Source organism: Haliotis rufescens, unplaced genomic scaffold (assembly GCF_023055435.1).
Source record: "Haliotis rufescens isolate VD_foot unplaced genomic scaffold, xgHalRufe1.0.p SCAF_12, whole genome shotgun sequence".
In the NCBI taxonomy this organism is placed as follows: Eukaryota; Metazoa; Mollusca; class Gastropoda; order Lepetellida; family Haliotidae; genus Haliotis; species Haliotis rufescens.
The window spans coordinates 17824135-17841737 of NW_025963802.1; the positions used below are offsets into that span (position 1 = coordinate 17824135).

At 38.5% G+C, this 17603-nt stretch overlaps 1 protein-coding gene across 5 annotated transcripts in view; it reads left to right on the forward strand.

Moving 5' to 3' along the window:
* Window positions 1–4528: 4528 nt before the first annotated feature.
* Window positions 4529–17603, forward strand: part of LOC124145673 (protein FAM193A-like) — a 33667-nt gene continuing 20592 nt past the window's right edge. For 4 of the 5 annotated variants that reach the window (XM_046515539.2, XM_046515540.2, XM_046515542.2 and 1 more), the window contains exons 1-4: window positions 4530–4838; window positions 15165–15315; window positions 15751–15800; window positions 17034–17114. In XM_046515539.2, coding sequence (XP_046371495.2) covers window positions 4698–4838; window positions 15165–15315; window positions 15751–15800; window positions 17034–17114 — 423 coding nt within the window. In that variant the 5' untranslated portion in view covers window positions 4530–4697. Of the gene's footprint in view, window positions 4839–15164; window positions 15316–15750; window positions 15801–17033; window positions 17115–17603 lie in introns of all 5 variants that reach the window. The other variant, XM_046515541.2, reaches the window with a different exon arrangement.

Sequence of the window (17603 nt, forward strand, 5' to 3'; positions counted from 1 at the left end):
GCAACATTGTCATACCCATGAGTATTTCAGGGCAAATATATCCCTGGTTAAAAAATAGTACCTACTGGCATTCCGAAACAGAAGGAACCCCAGTACCCACTGATAGATATTCTAAGGCAACATAGGTCATCAAAATAGTGTCATACAAGGACTGATTGATATGTTCTGAACCTCGCGTAGAAAGACTTGTGCTAAAGACATTACCGCCTTCCACATTGATACACGTCTGCCAACGATTGTTGGAGTGATTTTTGTCCCAGTTTCGTAGAAGTCCTCCTGAATGTCCAAAAACTTATCTACAATTGCCATGACAATGGGTTCCAGCTAAAGCTTTCTTCATTTTTTAGAGGGGCGGTCGGGTAGCCTAGTGGTTAAGCATTCGCTCGTCACGCCGAAGACCCGAGTTCGATGGGTTCGATGGGTACAATGTGTGAAGCCCATTTCTGGTGTCCCCCACCGTGATATTGCTGGAATATTGCTAAAAGCGGCGTAAAACCATACTCACTCACTCACTCACTCACTCACTCACTCACTCATTTTTGAGAACAGATGAAAGTTTTACAGAGCCAAATCAGGAGAATAAGGTGAATGCTGAAGGAGTTAAAAGCCACACTCGTGGATTATAGAGTGGACACAACTGATCTGTGCACTGGTGCTTTGCTCTGATAAAAGAGCACACATTATCTCGGCTTCCCACGTCTCTTAGCTTGTGGCCTACATGTCATACAACAGTGAGTGAGGTGACACCGGAAATGGGATTACACATGATACCTATGTGGGGAATCGAACCCAGGTCTTCACCGTGACGAGCGAACACTTTAACCACTCGGCTACCCCACAGCTCTGCGTCACAACAGAATCCTCTTCCAGCATACTCCAGTAGCGCAATATGTTGATTACACGTATCTCGCAAAACAAACACTTCTTGGAGTAAATAATGAAAAGTGCCTGTTTTTTGTTGCACAAAATATAACATGAAGCCGTTTGTGAAATAGCCGCTCGATGGTTACTTATATCACAACACATAGGTTTGGATAAGTTTTCCAAATTCTCAGAGTGAAAATTTAAAGGCCGTAGACGAGTGCGCCCTTGGTGGACTCTCTGGGAAGGTCTTCTGGATCAGGAGGATCACCTTGGCGACATCACTGCTCTTTAGGAGCATCCACAGAGGTTCTTTGGTCCGAAAGAACGCCCTGGCGACATCACTGCTCTTGAGGAGCATCCACAGAGGTTCTTTGATCCGAAGGATCGCCCTGGCGACATCACTACTCTTGAAGAGCTTTCCTTGGCGAAATCATTGATCTTGAGGAGCATCCGCGGAAGGTCTTTAGTACGAAGGATCGCCCTGGTTGCATCAATACTCTTCAGGAGTGTCCATGGAAGGCATCTGGCCCGAAGGATGGCCCTGGTGACATCATTGGTCTTGTTGAGCTTTCTGTGAAGGTCTTTGGTCTGAAAGATCGCCCTGGCGACATCACTGCTCTTGAGGAGCATCCACAGAGGTTCTTTGGTCCGAAGGATGGCCCTGGTGACATCATTGGTCTTGTTGAGCTTTCTGTGAAGGTCTTTGGTCTGAAAGATCGCCCTGCAGACGTCTTTGGCCTTCCGGTGTGAAGCATCGCCCTTACCGAGAATGCCAAGTACATATATTCACCATGCTAAGTACCAATATATACTTGTACCATACTAATTACATGTATATCCCATGCTAAATTCCTTTCTATCCGATGTGAAATACCGATATGTCCCATTATAAATAACAAAAAATCATTTCCTACTTAAAATAAATTCAATTTATTTCTAGGAAACGTTTCCTCATAATGTGTAGTTCTGTCTACAATGTGTAAGTGTCTTTACAAAAATCGCTATTTATTGCAGTTGAATTCAGCTATGATTTGCCATTGTATATAAATTTACATGGGTGTTTTTCCTAAGTGGTTTTCAGTTAAAAATTGTTTGGTTGAATCGTAACCTTCAATCAAATTTATTTATTTTTTTTTTAAAACAAATATACCAAGAAAAGAATATTCATCTACTCCATCGTATCAGTTTGTGAGATCAATGGTACCAGTGTTCTTCCTGTTAAATGGTAGATTCAGACGTGAACGATCTGCGAAGCATCTTTTATCTTTCTCATAAAAAGTTGATTACAAACAACCGTATTCATATTCGAGTTGGACCAATTTCTTGAAATGCCTGTAATTACTATCCTTAAACGTAAAATGGGCCTTAAGTACTTTGGCCTTAACTTTTGATGAACAGTATATGTTTTGTGCATCCTGGTTATTTATCATGCTTGCCAGCTGATAACCCAGTTCGTCGAACATAGCCTGACTGTACGTACATTAAAACATATAGTTACGAAATGTGAGAATTCCATCGACTCAACGGTCTGGTATCTAGTTCTGGTGTTGGTCCAGACACTGTAATTGGTCCCTTCGTGAGACACAGTCTCTAATGATAAGAGTAGTAGACACACGACCCTTTTGAAGAAACTAGATCATAAAGCTATTATAAAGACCAGTAGCAGAAAAAAATAATTGTTTCTTAAATAATGTCCTGTTTCATCTTGCTGGGACTTTGTATTGGCAGTCTATTTTGTTTTAACGGCGGGTACTAAATATTTACTCCGGAGCAACTCCAGCACTGCTTGAAGCGCACGTAAAATCCCAAGGATAGCTCCGTAATCAACCCAGGTAACGTATCCCCCCCCCCCCTCCCCAGTGCTGTCTTTCTGATCCACGAGTCTCTGAAGATATTCTATCATGTCTCTTTATCCCACACAGCCAAGCGCTATTTGTAGGAAAAGGTACGTGAGAAACTCGGTAATACAAAGAACATTTGCTATAAATGTTGATGTAGTATAAGATTTCACAAATAATCTGGTTTTTTTGTCATTTCTAAAATTTAGGAGTAAAGTTGTTTCTACTCTTACAAACCCATTCCAACATTAGCTTGTTTGGTCTGGCCTATACATTAATAGAAAACCTTAGGGTACAAAACCATCAAAGCTTAGCGGATTTCTGACCTAGAAGTCGGTTCAGACCTAAATATTGGACCATGTGGCCACTTCTGATTTCGAGGGCTGCTGTTATAGTAGCTCTGATTTCCACACGTAGTCGGTAATTACACAAAACATTAAATAATAGCTGCCAATATAAAGATGGAAACTTCCTTGAAATCAACATTGTTCTAAACTGTCATTTTCCCGTATCTTTTATGTTTGGGTTTTATTCTAAATCCAAGGAAACATGTAGTTAAATAATTTCACTCATTCAAAGTAATGATCACTTGTACCAAACTGCGTGTTTGGTCAAGACTCGATTATTTACAGGCCGCCGTGGAGCTGAAATAGAATGTGGTGTTGAACAATAGATGATCCATCTTCCCGGGGCAAGGGAGTTAACTAACTGTAAAATACCAGTTTCCATCCTTGCCGATCTAGGCTGGAATTTCCGGCCTCGATCGTAGCGCTACAAGTGGCTATTACGAGTTGTGTCCATCCTATGTCCCTCCCATTGACCAATCAGATTCCATCTCTCATATCACTTGCATTTGCTTAAATCAAAATGGTGACGCCCAGTCAAGATGATCTGATCGATAATAACCATCCGGATTGTGATAAAACGGGTTTCACTTCGCAAAGTGCATCAGATTACGTGAGCACCTTGATTAGACACGTGAAAAGATTTCGAAAATGTCTCCCGACACAGTGTTGGTGGTACACATGCTTTGCAAATCCTGCAATCGACCAAAATCTGCAGTCCAGTTTATGAACCGGATGTCGATTTCGTTAGGCTATTTTGATTGAACCATGCATAGACTCGTTAGAACTCCATAATTCGAGCCTAGTTCGGGAAGTGTGAAAACTGGATTTTTACAGTCAGTTATCTCCCTTGCCTCGGGAAGATGTAAACAATCAATCATATTTACAAACGATTGGGGGATTCATATTTATTTGCCTATCAACGGAATATGATATACTGAGTAAGTATTTTCTTATGTGCCTAAAGTTCACGACCAAGTCAAATGACCGGGAATATATGTGATATTTAAACTGCCGGACAAAAGAAAGTAAAAACTTGAAAATTGGATTTGACTAAACAATTACATACTTTATCAACACGCTATGAGACTGAAAACAGTCTCCGAAACGCTGAAAAAAACTTAATGTCCAAAAACACACAAGTGATACCCTTAACAAATACATCACCATCGAATAACCATTTCCTGTTTGTTTCAAACATAGCTATGTAGTTCCTTTTGCCTGGCAGCTTATTTGAAACTAGAGTAACAAAATCATGTTCAATAGTGAAAAAATACAGACCAATAAGAACATCGTTGACAGGATAATGGTATTTTTTAATAGAGTAGATACACATCGCATATTAAAATTAAGAAAACGAGATAAAAATATGTTTCTTTTAAGACTTGTACATGTCAGTATCGAACGTGCGTTTTCTCATTGGTAGACTTGCGATACATAAAACAAGTTTAAGCGATTACTTCCCTTTGACAAAGTGCCTTACCAACAGGGCATTGTGGGTACAGAACAAGGCAAGTGTCCGCCATATTTATTAGGGATGGCAATTTCTGGATTGACAGCTAGTGTTTTAATCCGTAACTAGCGTTTATCCTCTGCACAACGCAGGAATTTCATACACGCTGGAAACTAACTATTCTCTCTACAAGTCAATATGAGTGCTGTGGATAACAAAAAGGCAAAACGAAGGAGAAGCAAGAATAATACTGTCACCAAGTCTAATGCAAGTTCCAACGTCTCAAATAACACCCCACAAGGTTCACATTTTTCATTGGGTGAAAATGGGGAAGCCGAGGTAATAATTTTGCTGTCTATTAGTTCCATCACAGTGTTATCTTGTACAAGATCGATTATTCTCTTCGTGTCCATATTTGGAAGTCCCGATGTTTGACAAACAAGCAATCGTTGTGCCTCTATGCAAAGTACAAATGTACATTTCAGTGTTCGGAAACTCGTTCTGTTGCATAGGATTATTAGAGTTTTAGAAATGTGTATGGTACAGGTCGGTAGTAATCATTTACCTCAAAGAAATCATGACATCCGTGTTTCAGTGCACTTGCATCTGTGATATGCTCGTGCAACAAATGAACCATGGCATGCTCGTACTTGACGTCAATAAAAGGCAGGCAGACCGACCCATGCATCGTTTGATCAGCTTCTCAAAACTCTACCTCTATTATGATATTCACCACGAACAGTGGGACATTAATAGATCATGTTACTTACATCTTGCAGTGTATAAGGTAACAAACGAAGGGGCCTGACCTTAATTGACACTAGACACTCTAGACTTCTACCAGACAGAAGTGCTCACTGATCATACTTTAGTCAGACATCAAGTGTACCGACAACACCAGTGTCTGAAAAGTTGCAGGCACTTTGAGTTTATTTATTACATTATGAAAATATTACTTGAGAGGCCAACTCAAGCCTGTTGTCATGTATTTTACACTAGTCATCATGTGGTCATAGTAAGTGTTTACACATATCATGTTTATCATGTATCAGAGCAAAAATACCATGAATAAACTTACCTTATGCTGCTTTTTTCACAAAAATATTTATACTTATATTACTACTTGACAAATATCACCATGCATTGCTGAAACGTCACATATATATATATATATATATATATATATATATATATATATATATATATATATATTTGGAAGTCCCGATGTTTGACAAACAAGCAATCGTTATGCCTCAATGTGGAATCCATATTACACAATAATGATTCATGCAGTGTGGCAGTTGTGCAAGTTATGTTCTACATTTGTGTTGGTTCACATATCAGACATATCCACAAGAAATATAATCAGAGCAGACATGCTTACCATGCTTACTGTAGTCTGTGCCAAAACTTTTGAGTCTGCTTACCCAAACATATATTGTGTTCATTGATATTCAGTATATTTAGTTTCAGTGTACAGCTGGTATGTGGACTGTTGTATTCTGATCTAAGATGAGTATTAACTTTACTGGACAAGTGACTAAAGTTGCAGGTTGTAACTGAAGTTATTTACCAGCTGTGAAAGATAATGACACATGATAGACTGTTGCAATGATGCTGATCACCTGTAAATGATAAAACGCATAGAAGACATCCTGTGGTTAACACTTGCAATAATGTAAGTTGTCATCATGGTCACTGGCCTTGCTGGTACTTCTCCTTGGTATATATGTCCAAAATCAGGACAATACATAGGATATATCTGCAGGAGCCTACGTAAACAGACTGTTTCAATCAAGTGCATGCACTATACCAAACTCAAAATGGTTACGATGCAAGGACAAAGTTAACATTCAGTGAACAGATAAAGGCATCAGCTAACTAAAGGTACAAGTGTGAAGATCAACATGATCAGGCTGGCAAATAAATAATGTTAAAATGTAAAGAAGCCGATCTTCGGTTTGCAGAAGTTGGGACAGATAGTTTGTCATATTGATAAGCATGTGAAATTGACAATCCCACACCCACACTCAAATATTGTCTAAACACAGTTGAGCCACATTATGATTAGCATGATGACTTATCAAGTTACCATCCATCAGATTCAGAACAACTACTTAATATTGAAACAGTGTTTTCTACATGACATTCTGCCCGTAGTACATACATTGTACTTCTTGGGGTTGTAGTACTCTGTTAGATTCCTGGGGCAAAGTCCCATGCTGGTTTGACTAAAATCGGATGATCAGATACAAAGACTTGGTAGATTACGTCAATGTGTGTCATCACACCCCAGCAGCATGGGCTTGGCTCACAATATTAACCCCTTGTTTGTTGAGGTCCAGATGCCGCAATGGTGTTGCTGAAATATTGCTTACTGCGGGGTTATACAACACTCATTAACTACTTGCACTTATTTTCCTGATGTAAGTCAACAATTTCCCTGTTTTTCTACTTATGGAAGGAGCATGGAACAACGTAGGGCCAAGGTAGTTTTCTTCGGGCTGTGTTCACAATGTTTGCAGAAGGGTAGAGGGAAATCAAATTTATGAGAAGTTATTGCATGCAAGTCTTAGTGTTTGCCTACTGAACATTCTGACAAGTCAATTTACTCTTGCTCTGTACATAATGCAAAATATTTAAAAACAATTATGTGCCTAACATCATACATAAATAGACCCATGAAGACCCGGGTAGAACAGGTCTTCAGCAACCCATGCTTGCCCTAAAAGGCGACTATCCTTGTCGTAAGAGGCAACTAACGGAATCGGGTGGTCAGACTCGCTGACTTGGTTGATGCATGTCATTGTATCCCATGATGTCAATAACTGGATCGTCTGGTCCAGACTCGCTTGTTTACAGACTGAAGTCATATAGCTGGAATATTGCTTAGTGCGTTGTGAAACGACAAACACACATCATACATAAATAGGAAAACTGCATGTTCTTCAAATTGCTCAAAAGCTGAACATATTAAAGAAACATTTTTAGAATAAATCTCATCTGAACCTTTTTCTTAATTTTGGAAAATGTGATTTGCAAGAAATACTGTGTCTGTAACGTGAAATTATGTTGCATGTCATGACATTTAAGTCACTTATGGTCGTGTATTTGACATGTGTCATGGAATATACATGATAAAAGTTCTTTGACCATGTTGACATGATTGAGAAACAAATCGTATAAGAACATGATAAAGGGAAAATAAACATGATAAAAGCATGTGTTTATTTCAAATGTCTATGGCATGACCAATGGTGATCTTTCAGTTTCACTGTTTCAGGATATAGTGCTTGTATTTACCATTAATGTCCATTAATGCCAGATTGGAAACCATGTGCCAACGAATGATGAAGTATAAATGGGATATAATATTGATGCCTGACCGTACCTTGTGTATCAAATAGCTGAAATATTGTGGTGCATTAGTGAATCATTCCAGCCTCAATGTACTCAATGTTACTGTTTATGGATGGGGATTGCTTAATCACATTAATTCTTGTACAACTTTTGCATAGTTCGTCCAGATCATGTTGACACACATTTTCACCCTTAGTGTAATACTCCATACAGCATGTATAGTGGTGAACACACAGCTAAAACCAATACTGATCATTTAGAAAGTATTTTCATTGAACATGCTGAAACAATCTGTAAAATTTGATAAATAAATACTTTGTGTAATTTTTCACACCTGTGAATTGAGTACTTTGCTCTGTTCTTCCTTTCACAGTGTCAAAAACTTTCGAGTCTATTAGCCTGAAAATGGCGCTAAGCCTCATTTTCAGTTGAGTTTATTGTTATCATATTAACTATTATTATCTGAGCTTACCAGACTGAGCATAATTTTACTCAGGCACTGGGCTAGTCGCTAAAGTAGCAGACTGCTTTGATGCTGTTTTTCATAAACACAATATGCATTATGACATTTCTTATCTTAAACTAGCCAGAGTGACCAAAGTGATACTTGAAAGTAACGGTTTTGTTCCTAGATAATGATAGAATTTACTGTAGTTGTAGAGCCTTGCTGTCTTGAGTTTTGATGGTAATTGGTATTGATATGTATTGTCTTGGAAAACATGTACATGAAGTTGTGTCAACCAAAATATCCAAGTGTTTGACCCCTGGCCTGAAGTGCATCATAAAATTAATGTGAGTAGCCCTGTCTGTCAATTATAAAAACTAATCAACAAATGATACGACTGTAAACTTAGAATTCCATTATTTAGTATGGGGTCATCAGCTGGTGATAGCATTGCGATTGAATTATAACATTTGTTATCTTCACTAACTTAAACTGAACTGCTTGACATGTGACCTGACTTCCATGAAATAAAAAACAGGAAATTCCAAATAATACATATTCAAATGAGATTGTTTTATGTGTCATTGTTTCCGCCCATGCATAGTGAGCCTGACATGATAATATACCATGCTGTACTTCAACATGTCCAGATGAAAATGTTACTTTATTAATGCAACAAGGACCACTCCCATTTTGGGCATAACTTCAAGCTTGCATAAATTTCAGGATTTACAGTATTGCAATTAACATGAATGATTTTAACCAACCCTCAAATGATCAATATGTTGTTTTGTATCATATTAGACATACTCAGACTGCATAGTTATATGCCACATGTATTGGAACATGCATAGATGGTTTGTTGATCAGACATGACTGAAATGGTGTTGACACATTTAGCATGTTCACTCACTGTCTTGAAAGCTGTCAGGGTCATGCTGACCAGGTCAGGCTGATCCATTTGATGACTTCAACTGTAAACAGCCATCTCTACCCTTCTCCACTTTCTTCACATGGTAGTGATTGACACTAACAGTGGTCCACCAGTCCCATTGTATCTAGTATTGTAGTAAATCTTCTCTTGGACCAGTGGAATTAATAATAGGGGTCAAGTGCTATTTGGGTCATTGTTGGTTTTGGAAAATGCTATTCTTGTACGAACTGTGAAACACCATGAACACAATCAGCAACCCTGGGTGGCATTTGTTATGTAAATAACATTATTACCACTTTTTGGTCAGAACTTCTTGAGATCTAGCTGGACCAGTAGAATTTTTACCTGCAGGTTTGTTTAACGCCACGCTCAGCAATATTCCAGCTGTGTGACGGCAGTCTGTAAATAAAATCAGAACCAGACAATCCAGTGACGGGCATCATGAGCATTGATCAACACAATTGGGATATGATGACATGCATCAACCAAGTCAGCGAGCCTGACCAACCAATCCCGTTTGTCGTCTCTTGTTACAAGCATGGGTTGCTGGAGACTTAATCTAATCCAAAGCTTCACCTCTCAGAATTTCTTGATCAAGCTGGACGGTAGGGTCCTGTGTACTGCTGAGATTTTCATCAGTGTGAAACACTCCATGTCATCATTTTGTCACTTTTTTTTGTGGCAATGGTTATGCATGTTTGTCCTTGTTTGTGGACAAGTGAACAAATGCAAAGATCAATACAAATATAGTATATGCTATCTACAAATGGCATTTGATCTTTTGAATGTCTGGTTGTGAAATGGTTACATAAAATAATCAATATTCAGTTGGTAAATCTATGTTTATCTACCTTGATGTTGCCCACCTTTGACCATGTTAACATGTTTAATAATTGTATATGATTGATTCAAATGATTTCTATATTTGCAGTTTATAATATTTTCATGATGAATGTTTCAAATAAGTAGATGTTATCAACATTTTCAAGCGAGTGTGTTTGGATGGCACATATCCTGTATGTGGCATAAAGATTGTATTTAACAAGTCTTGGCCAGCTAATTACACAGTATTTGTTCCTTATACAGGATATTTGGCATCCCAGAACACAGAAGTATGATAACCTTTATCATATGGTGTCATTCTTTAAGTTCTATCATCAATTAAAAGTTTTATCTCTCAAACAGTACATAAACATTGAAGTTTTCCTGGAATATGCACATGAATATATTACGTCACAAGCTCAGTGATTAGGCAGTCGGACAGTGACAACGGTCAATATTGTTCCAACCAAAACTTGCATTTTAGATTTGGTTGGTTTGTTGTTTAACGTCGCACTCATCAATATTCCAGCTGTATGACAGCGATCTGTACATAATCGAGTCTGGACAAGACTTTCCGGTGATTAATATCATAAGCATCGATCCACGCAATTGGGATCGATGACATGCATCAACCAAGTCACCAAGCTTGACTCTTATGACAAGCATAGTTGCCTTTTAGGGCAAGCATGGGTATCTGAAGACCTAGTCTACCCAGGGTCTTCACAGGCCTGCATTTTAGACGTTGGCGTGACTACCATATGGCCAAAAGACCATATTTTTCAACTTTGTCAGTGGACAGCTTTCACAGCATCCATCAGTCTGCCCGCCAGAGTAAGTGCCCTTTATCAAAGGGAACCAGGTTACGAAATGCAGTCAGATATCCCACACAGTGACAAATGAACGGTAGAATTATGGACATGTTCCAGCTAAATCCAAGCCTGAGAGGTCTACATGTATAGATATGGAAACTGATCCCGCTGGTGTCTTCGTTGCCTAAACCCATCAAAAGGCTCAGCTGTCGTACACTATTATTTTGATGATGATAACAGTTATACTTGTAATAAATTTGTCTAGGTCCCCTATTGTCAGTTCTGACTCAATCAAGGATAGACAAGGATACCACCATATTTACCCATTGTGTGATAGACTGGATTCTCTTCAGATTTTTTAACCTCTTGGTATTGTTTAAGCTAGACCAACTTTTTATCATGTTTATAGCCCGAGACTACTGACTTGTGATGAAGATAAGTAAATTCCAATGATAATTGTCCTCATTGACTAGTTTCAATTGAGGGCCATAATTCTGAATCACTTCTCAATGCTTCAACTTTGCTTCAAATTGGAACTGAATATTTTTGTCTCGTTCAAGCAGGATGCTCTTTATATTAAGCATTGTTTAGGCAGGACCGACTTGTTATTTCTTAATGCCTACTCAGTGAATAATAGGATGCTTGTTTTATATCCTGTTTTGATATGGTTACTATTCATGTCATTTATTTCATTGTATTTGGGTACAAACACATTAATTGGATGGCGGCATGAGTGGTTTTAGGACTGGCATTATTGACACCATGTAGAGTCAGATGTCAATTGGATTATTTGCTTTTAGGTATTTCAGGTGTATCATGTATTTGGATTATTTAATAGTAATTGTGTAAAATGTAAGATTTATTGAGAATATGTGTATTCCCCCTCAGGGATTTCTGGTGAGAAGCGGTCCCCAGTATGCTATTGGGTGATCAGTCTCTACGATGGTGTTGATTGCATGTCATTCTACACTGATGGCGTGTATCCTTGCATATGATTTTAGATACTTGTTTGTCTGATCCAGCCTTGAATATGCTACTCAACTTTTGATAGGGGTAATCACATGTAATGGTATTTAAATATACACTTGCCATATCAAGAAAATCAGTTCATGTATCATCGTGATCATGGAGAGATAACAATGTCTCTATCATAATGATCAAGAGTGGTTTAGATTAACTCTGTACATGTTTACTTTATGGATATGATCAGTGTTCGAAATTAAGTTGAGAGTTTAAACTTGGTTCAACTAATCTGAAAACATTTGGCCCCTGTGGTCTACCCAGGGTAGAATTCTTTCCTAGCAACCCATGCTGGTTGTAAAGAGGTGACCCGATGGATTGGATGGTCAGACTCGGTGTCTTGGTTGAAGTTCCTAGCAACCCATGCTGGTTGTAAAGAGGTGACCAGGTGGATTGGGTGGTCAGACTCGGTGTCTTGGTTGAAAGCGTGTCATTGTACCATGACAGTGTGGTTCGTTCACAATATCAATCACTGGTTTGTCTGGTCCAGATTTGATTATTTACAGGTGTTAAACAACAAACAAACATCATAACAATTGATCAAACAGTGGAAGGAGACTAGGTTACAGGGCGAATGCTTAGGTCTTGGTAGTCAAACAGATTGCATATTTCCAGGAAGAGAAATATATGCCATGGATGCCATATTGTTTTGAAGCAGCAACATGATAGCTGTGAACACGGTGAAGTTATTTCTACCACAAATATTTTACTGTAAAGTAAATAATAGCTTTATGACTTGTTTGATTATTCATGTGTACTAGGAGCCCCAAGATATCTTATATGGGTGGTCTCAGACTAGCGTCATATCCTAAATACCAGCTGCTCTGCCTGATGAGGGCCTCACCCAGTGAACTGGTTAACGGAAGATATGTAGGTTACCAGGATATACTCTTGTGCATGCTCCAAGTGTTGCAACTGTTGGCAGCACTTGCTCGCCATGCTTGGTGATCAGACAGATATGCAATCAGGGTAATCAGGTATTGTCATGTCTTCAGGCACAATCCTGAATTCTTGTAACATTATTGTTGGGCTAGTCAACATCGTAGTTAAGGACACATATGATAGGGTAAAATATACTCCGACTTATTGATTGCACTGAAATGGAATAAGTTCAGATGAGGTGGAAATTGATCATGTTGATAGGTTCCAACCTAGTTCTTTAATATGTCTATAGTTAATCTGTCATGGCAGATAAACTATAGACATGAAAGAATCTTGTGTTCTTTATCTTCTTTTGAGTGGTATATTTATTTGATTAAGAAATGTTTTTTGCAGTCTGTTCTGGAATGCACAATATTGGTATTGATTGGAAAAAGTAAGTCTTAAAAAAGGTAGCCCTTCCTGCTTTCAAATATGTGAAGTAGTACCAGTTTAGTACACAAGTCTGTTTCAAATAATTACTCATGATTACATTTACTTCATTCATTCATGTATGACATCGAGTTAAATTTAACCTATCTGCAGCCTTTTCCCACTTGTGGTCTGTATTACCATGTTAACAATAATGTAACTAGATATTGGGAGAAAAGAAATACCAGTAGTGCTATGTTCACTGATGTTTGCACTGGGTCGAAGTGACTCTAAGCTTGTAACTTGCTTCTTAAAGCGTTCGCTCACCACACCAAAACCCTCGTTCTATTCCCGACATGAGTACAATGTGTGAAGCCCATTTTTGGTGTCCCCCGTCATGATATTGCTGGGCTATTGCTAAAAGCGGTGTAAAACCACACTCACTCACTGTAACTTGCTTCTGGAATATGTGCATATCATTTGTGTTTGGTAAGAACTTATATTGAAACTTATACACTGGTTGATCATCATGATCATGTTGATTGAATTGATGTGTATATCATGTATTTTTTTGCATAAACCTTGCCTGAAGTATTCAATGGCATTACTGCAAAGCACAGTGACACATCATCACATATATCGTGCTATATTGATGCAGCTGTCTCTATTTATAGAATCAATGCCTCTGATGACCTCATGACATGATTGCTAGTCTATTTTTATGTATTACATGTGTCACAGTTCTTTTCCTCTTAGGTGAATTGATCAGTTGGGATATTTCAGTCTTTTTTCAGGATGTGTGGCCGATTTACATATTTGTGACTACCATGTGTACTGCTATATTGAGGGATGTTATCATGGTGATAAAGTGGGACATTTATGATGGTTCATCATGTTCGTATACCGTTAATCTTAGGGTTGTTAGCAATCTTTCAGTTTATTGCCTATCAATGCATGTGTACTATGTGCCTATTTCATCATCATTGGACCTGTGAAGATCCGGGGTAGAATAGGTCTTCAGCAACCCATACTTGCTGTAAAAGGTGACTATGCTTGTGCTAGGCGACTAACAGGATCGGGTGGTCAGGCTCGCTTACTTGGTTGATGCATGTCATTGATCCCAAATGCGTGGATCGATGCTCATGATGTCAATCACTGGATTGACTCGATTATCTACAGGCTGTCGTCATATAGCTGGAATCGTGCTGATTGCAGCGTTAAACAACAAACAAACAAACAAACAACATCATCATCATCGTGATGATAATTCATAAGTTGACAGTTAATTTTCAAGAGCCAAATGGGAATAGGACATTTTCATGATTTTTGTCATAGGATATTCGTCTCTTCAAAACACATCTTTGGGCATTTGGATGACAATCAGTCATTGTCATAGAAAATGAACCGATCTGAAAATCTCTGTTTGATGGTAACCCCATTGGGATTCCGGGTTAGAACAGGCCCCAAGCAACCTATACTTGTCATACACGGCAAGTTTAGATCATTGCTCAGTGACTTTCAGTCTGCCATCATATGGTTGATCATTGTAGCGTGAAGTGTTAGACAACAACAACAAAAACAAACACACAAACACAAACTCTTGAATGTAAGCAATTCCCTGTACACTGAGTGCAACGTTTGGTTGTTGTCCCTAACTTTTGCATGATACAACTGGAATAATAGGAAAATCTGCTTTAGACCTGAATAATTCAGTCTAAAAATATACCTGCTCCAACTGTTCAAAATATTCTTATCCTGCATTTTTAGCCTTTGTTAATTGGGAATAATAGGAGTCTGAAAATAGAGCAGTAGCTGTACTTTTCTCCATTTACATCCTAGAAACGCCTTGATCAGCTTTGATCTCTGACTTACATGACATGCATAATGAAAGTGTTTTTAATTGGATTTGAATTTGGATTTCAGGAAACCGCAACATTTGACTGAGTCATATGTGTTACTAACTATACATGTAATTGTCTTTACAGAAGTTAGAGAAGTTGATGGATGCAAGTGACGACTCTGATATGCCTCTGCCAACATTTCCACGGGGTCCAAACCCATACCTAGACCGAGAACGGTGCCTAATATGTGGCTGTGAGCGACAGGACCCTCCACAAGCAGAGAAGATACTAGCTGGTCAGTGACTAGCTTAACATAGTAGCTATCCATGGTATCTTCTGCAGTCATATAGGTGGAATATTGATGAGTGTGGCGTTAAACAACAAACAAACAAACAAACGTTTTTACGATGTGAATATGCTTCACATTTGTAACTATAACTTGTGAGTTGTCACCAGGAAGTGAATTGCAGGGTTAGCATGTTGAAGTGATTGATTCCAAAATTGAATAGAAAATATTTGTTAGAGAATACAATGAAGAAGTATGGTTTTGTATTATGTATATAGCTTTATCATATTCATATTTTGTGATATTTACATAAACCAAAGGAAGGGAAATCGCACCTGGCAGTATTGAGTTGTCTCCCTTGGATCTGTGGACACGGCAATTGTATTATGCATGTATTGATTAGGGAATTGATCAATATTCAACAATATTTGGATTTTGTTGCAGAGATGGATGGTGATGCACAGAAAAATACAGATGTTCACGAGCTCACACAGGTAGGGCATTGTTCATCTTCTGTTGTGAAATATGTACAATGAATACACTGTTCGAAATAGCTGTTTGCCCGCTAGCCAAATGCCAGTGTCTTTAGAATTGGGTTAATAACATTTCAGTAAAGCCGGCCAATACATATTTATTCTTCTGCATCATCAAGTCAGTTAGGATGTCACTTAATGTCAAGGCCAGTTGTACTTTTTCATTTCATAATTTATCGGAAACCCACACGAAGTAGCTAACTGGATTTTTGCTGTGAACTGTTTATGACTGACATACATCATTTACATGCATGCGTTATTAGCAATGTGTGTGAAAGCCTAAGAACCACCACAAACATCAGGCAATTTATAGTTGCAAGCAGCCAAGGAGCTTTGTTGTTTAGTGTAGTTGTCTCAAAACACACAAAATGTGTAGGCTGTAGCAACAAGTACGGCAAGTAACATATGATGAGGGTTAGCTACATTTCTATCAGCAAGCACTCCCGGACAGTGAGCCTTGGAAATAAATTCATACACTACATGAACATATCTTTTGCTTGTCAGTATGATCAATGGTAGTAATGGCCTGTAATAATCAAAGTACGATACACATGATTTACAGCAAAATCTTGGTCAAGTTTTGACTTCTCTTGTCAACTTGTGTCCTTACATTGATAGAAATTAAGAGGGGTCCTGGTGTCTTTCAGGGATCCCCTTAACATTTGAGTTTTTACAAGGAGCCCTTGACTTTCATGTTTTATTTCAAACACTTCCTTGCCTGAGTTACATTTGTAAGTATCAATTTGTATAAGAACTGGGGTTACATTACTATGAAGTTAGACCCTTCAGCTCAGTGTAAATTGTACCAGTTCTGTGTTCAGTCTTTCTCACTACCCAACAAGCGACTATGCTTTCCGTAAGATGCGACTAGGCTTGTCGTAAAAGGTGACTAACAGGATCAAGTGGTCAGGCTCCCCGACATGGTTCATGCATGTCATCATATCCCAGTTGCGTAGATTGATGCTCATGATGTCAATCACTGGATTGTCTGGTCCAGACTGGATTATTTACAGACTGCCGTCATATGGCTGAATATTGCTGAGTGCGGCGTTAAACAACAAACAAAACACTACCCCACATGCTAACCTCTACACATGCTTTGATTACTTTGGTCAGTTTCTGTCTTGAGTATTGAAATTCCTTTAACAGTGCTTGTTCATGCTATTGTGTATAGTTGGCTTATACTTGTTTCAGCTTCCCCTTTGGGTGTGTCCGTCCTGTCGGCGAGCGGCAGACAGTGAGCTTGAGAAGAAATCTGGAGTAGACATCAATCTGGTAGGATAATACTTACGAGGAAATCTAACAATTCCAGATAAACAGGTTAAATAACTCGAGATACACAGATGACAACTTGAGATACTTAATCTTATATGTCTTTAGCAATGAATGTGTCACAATTGAGATAGTGAGATTCACTAGGCGTCCGTCCTACTGTATTAAGATATAAACAAGATAAACTGGATGTATGTCAAACTAGAACCCTATGCAGATATCCGGGTTGGAATATGCTGGTCTTAAAAGGCGACCAATTGATTAGGTGGTCATGCTCATTGGCATGGTTGATTGTGTGTTTGTACCACAACAGTGTGGATTGCTGCTCATAATATTGATCACAGGATTGTCTTGTCTAGACTCGATTATTAAACAGGCTGCCATCATATAGCTGGAGTATTCTTGAGTGTGGGGTTATACAACACACAACTACAGTAAACTAAGGTTATAACAAACTCAAACGGACCATTAATTTTAGTTTGTAATAACCGT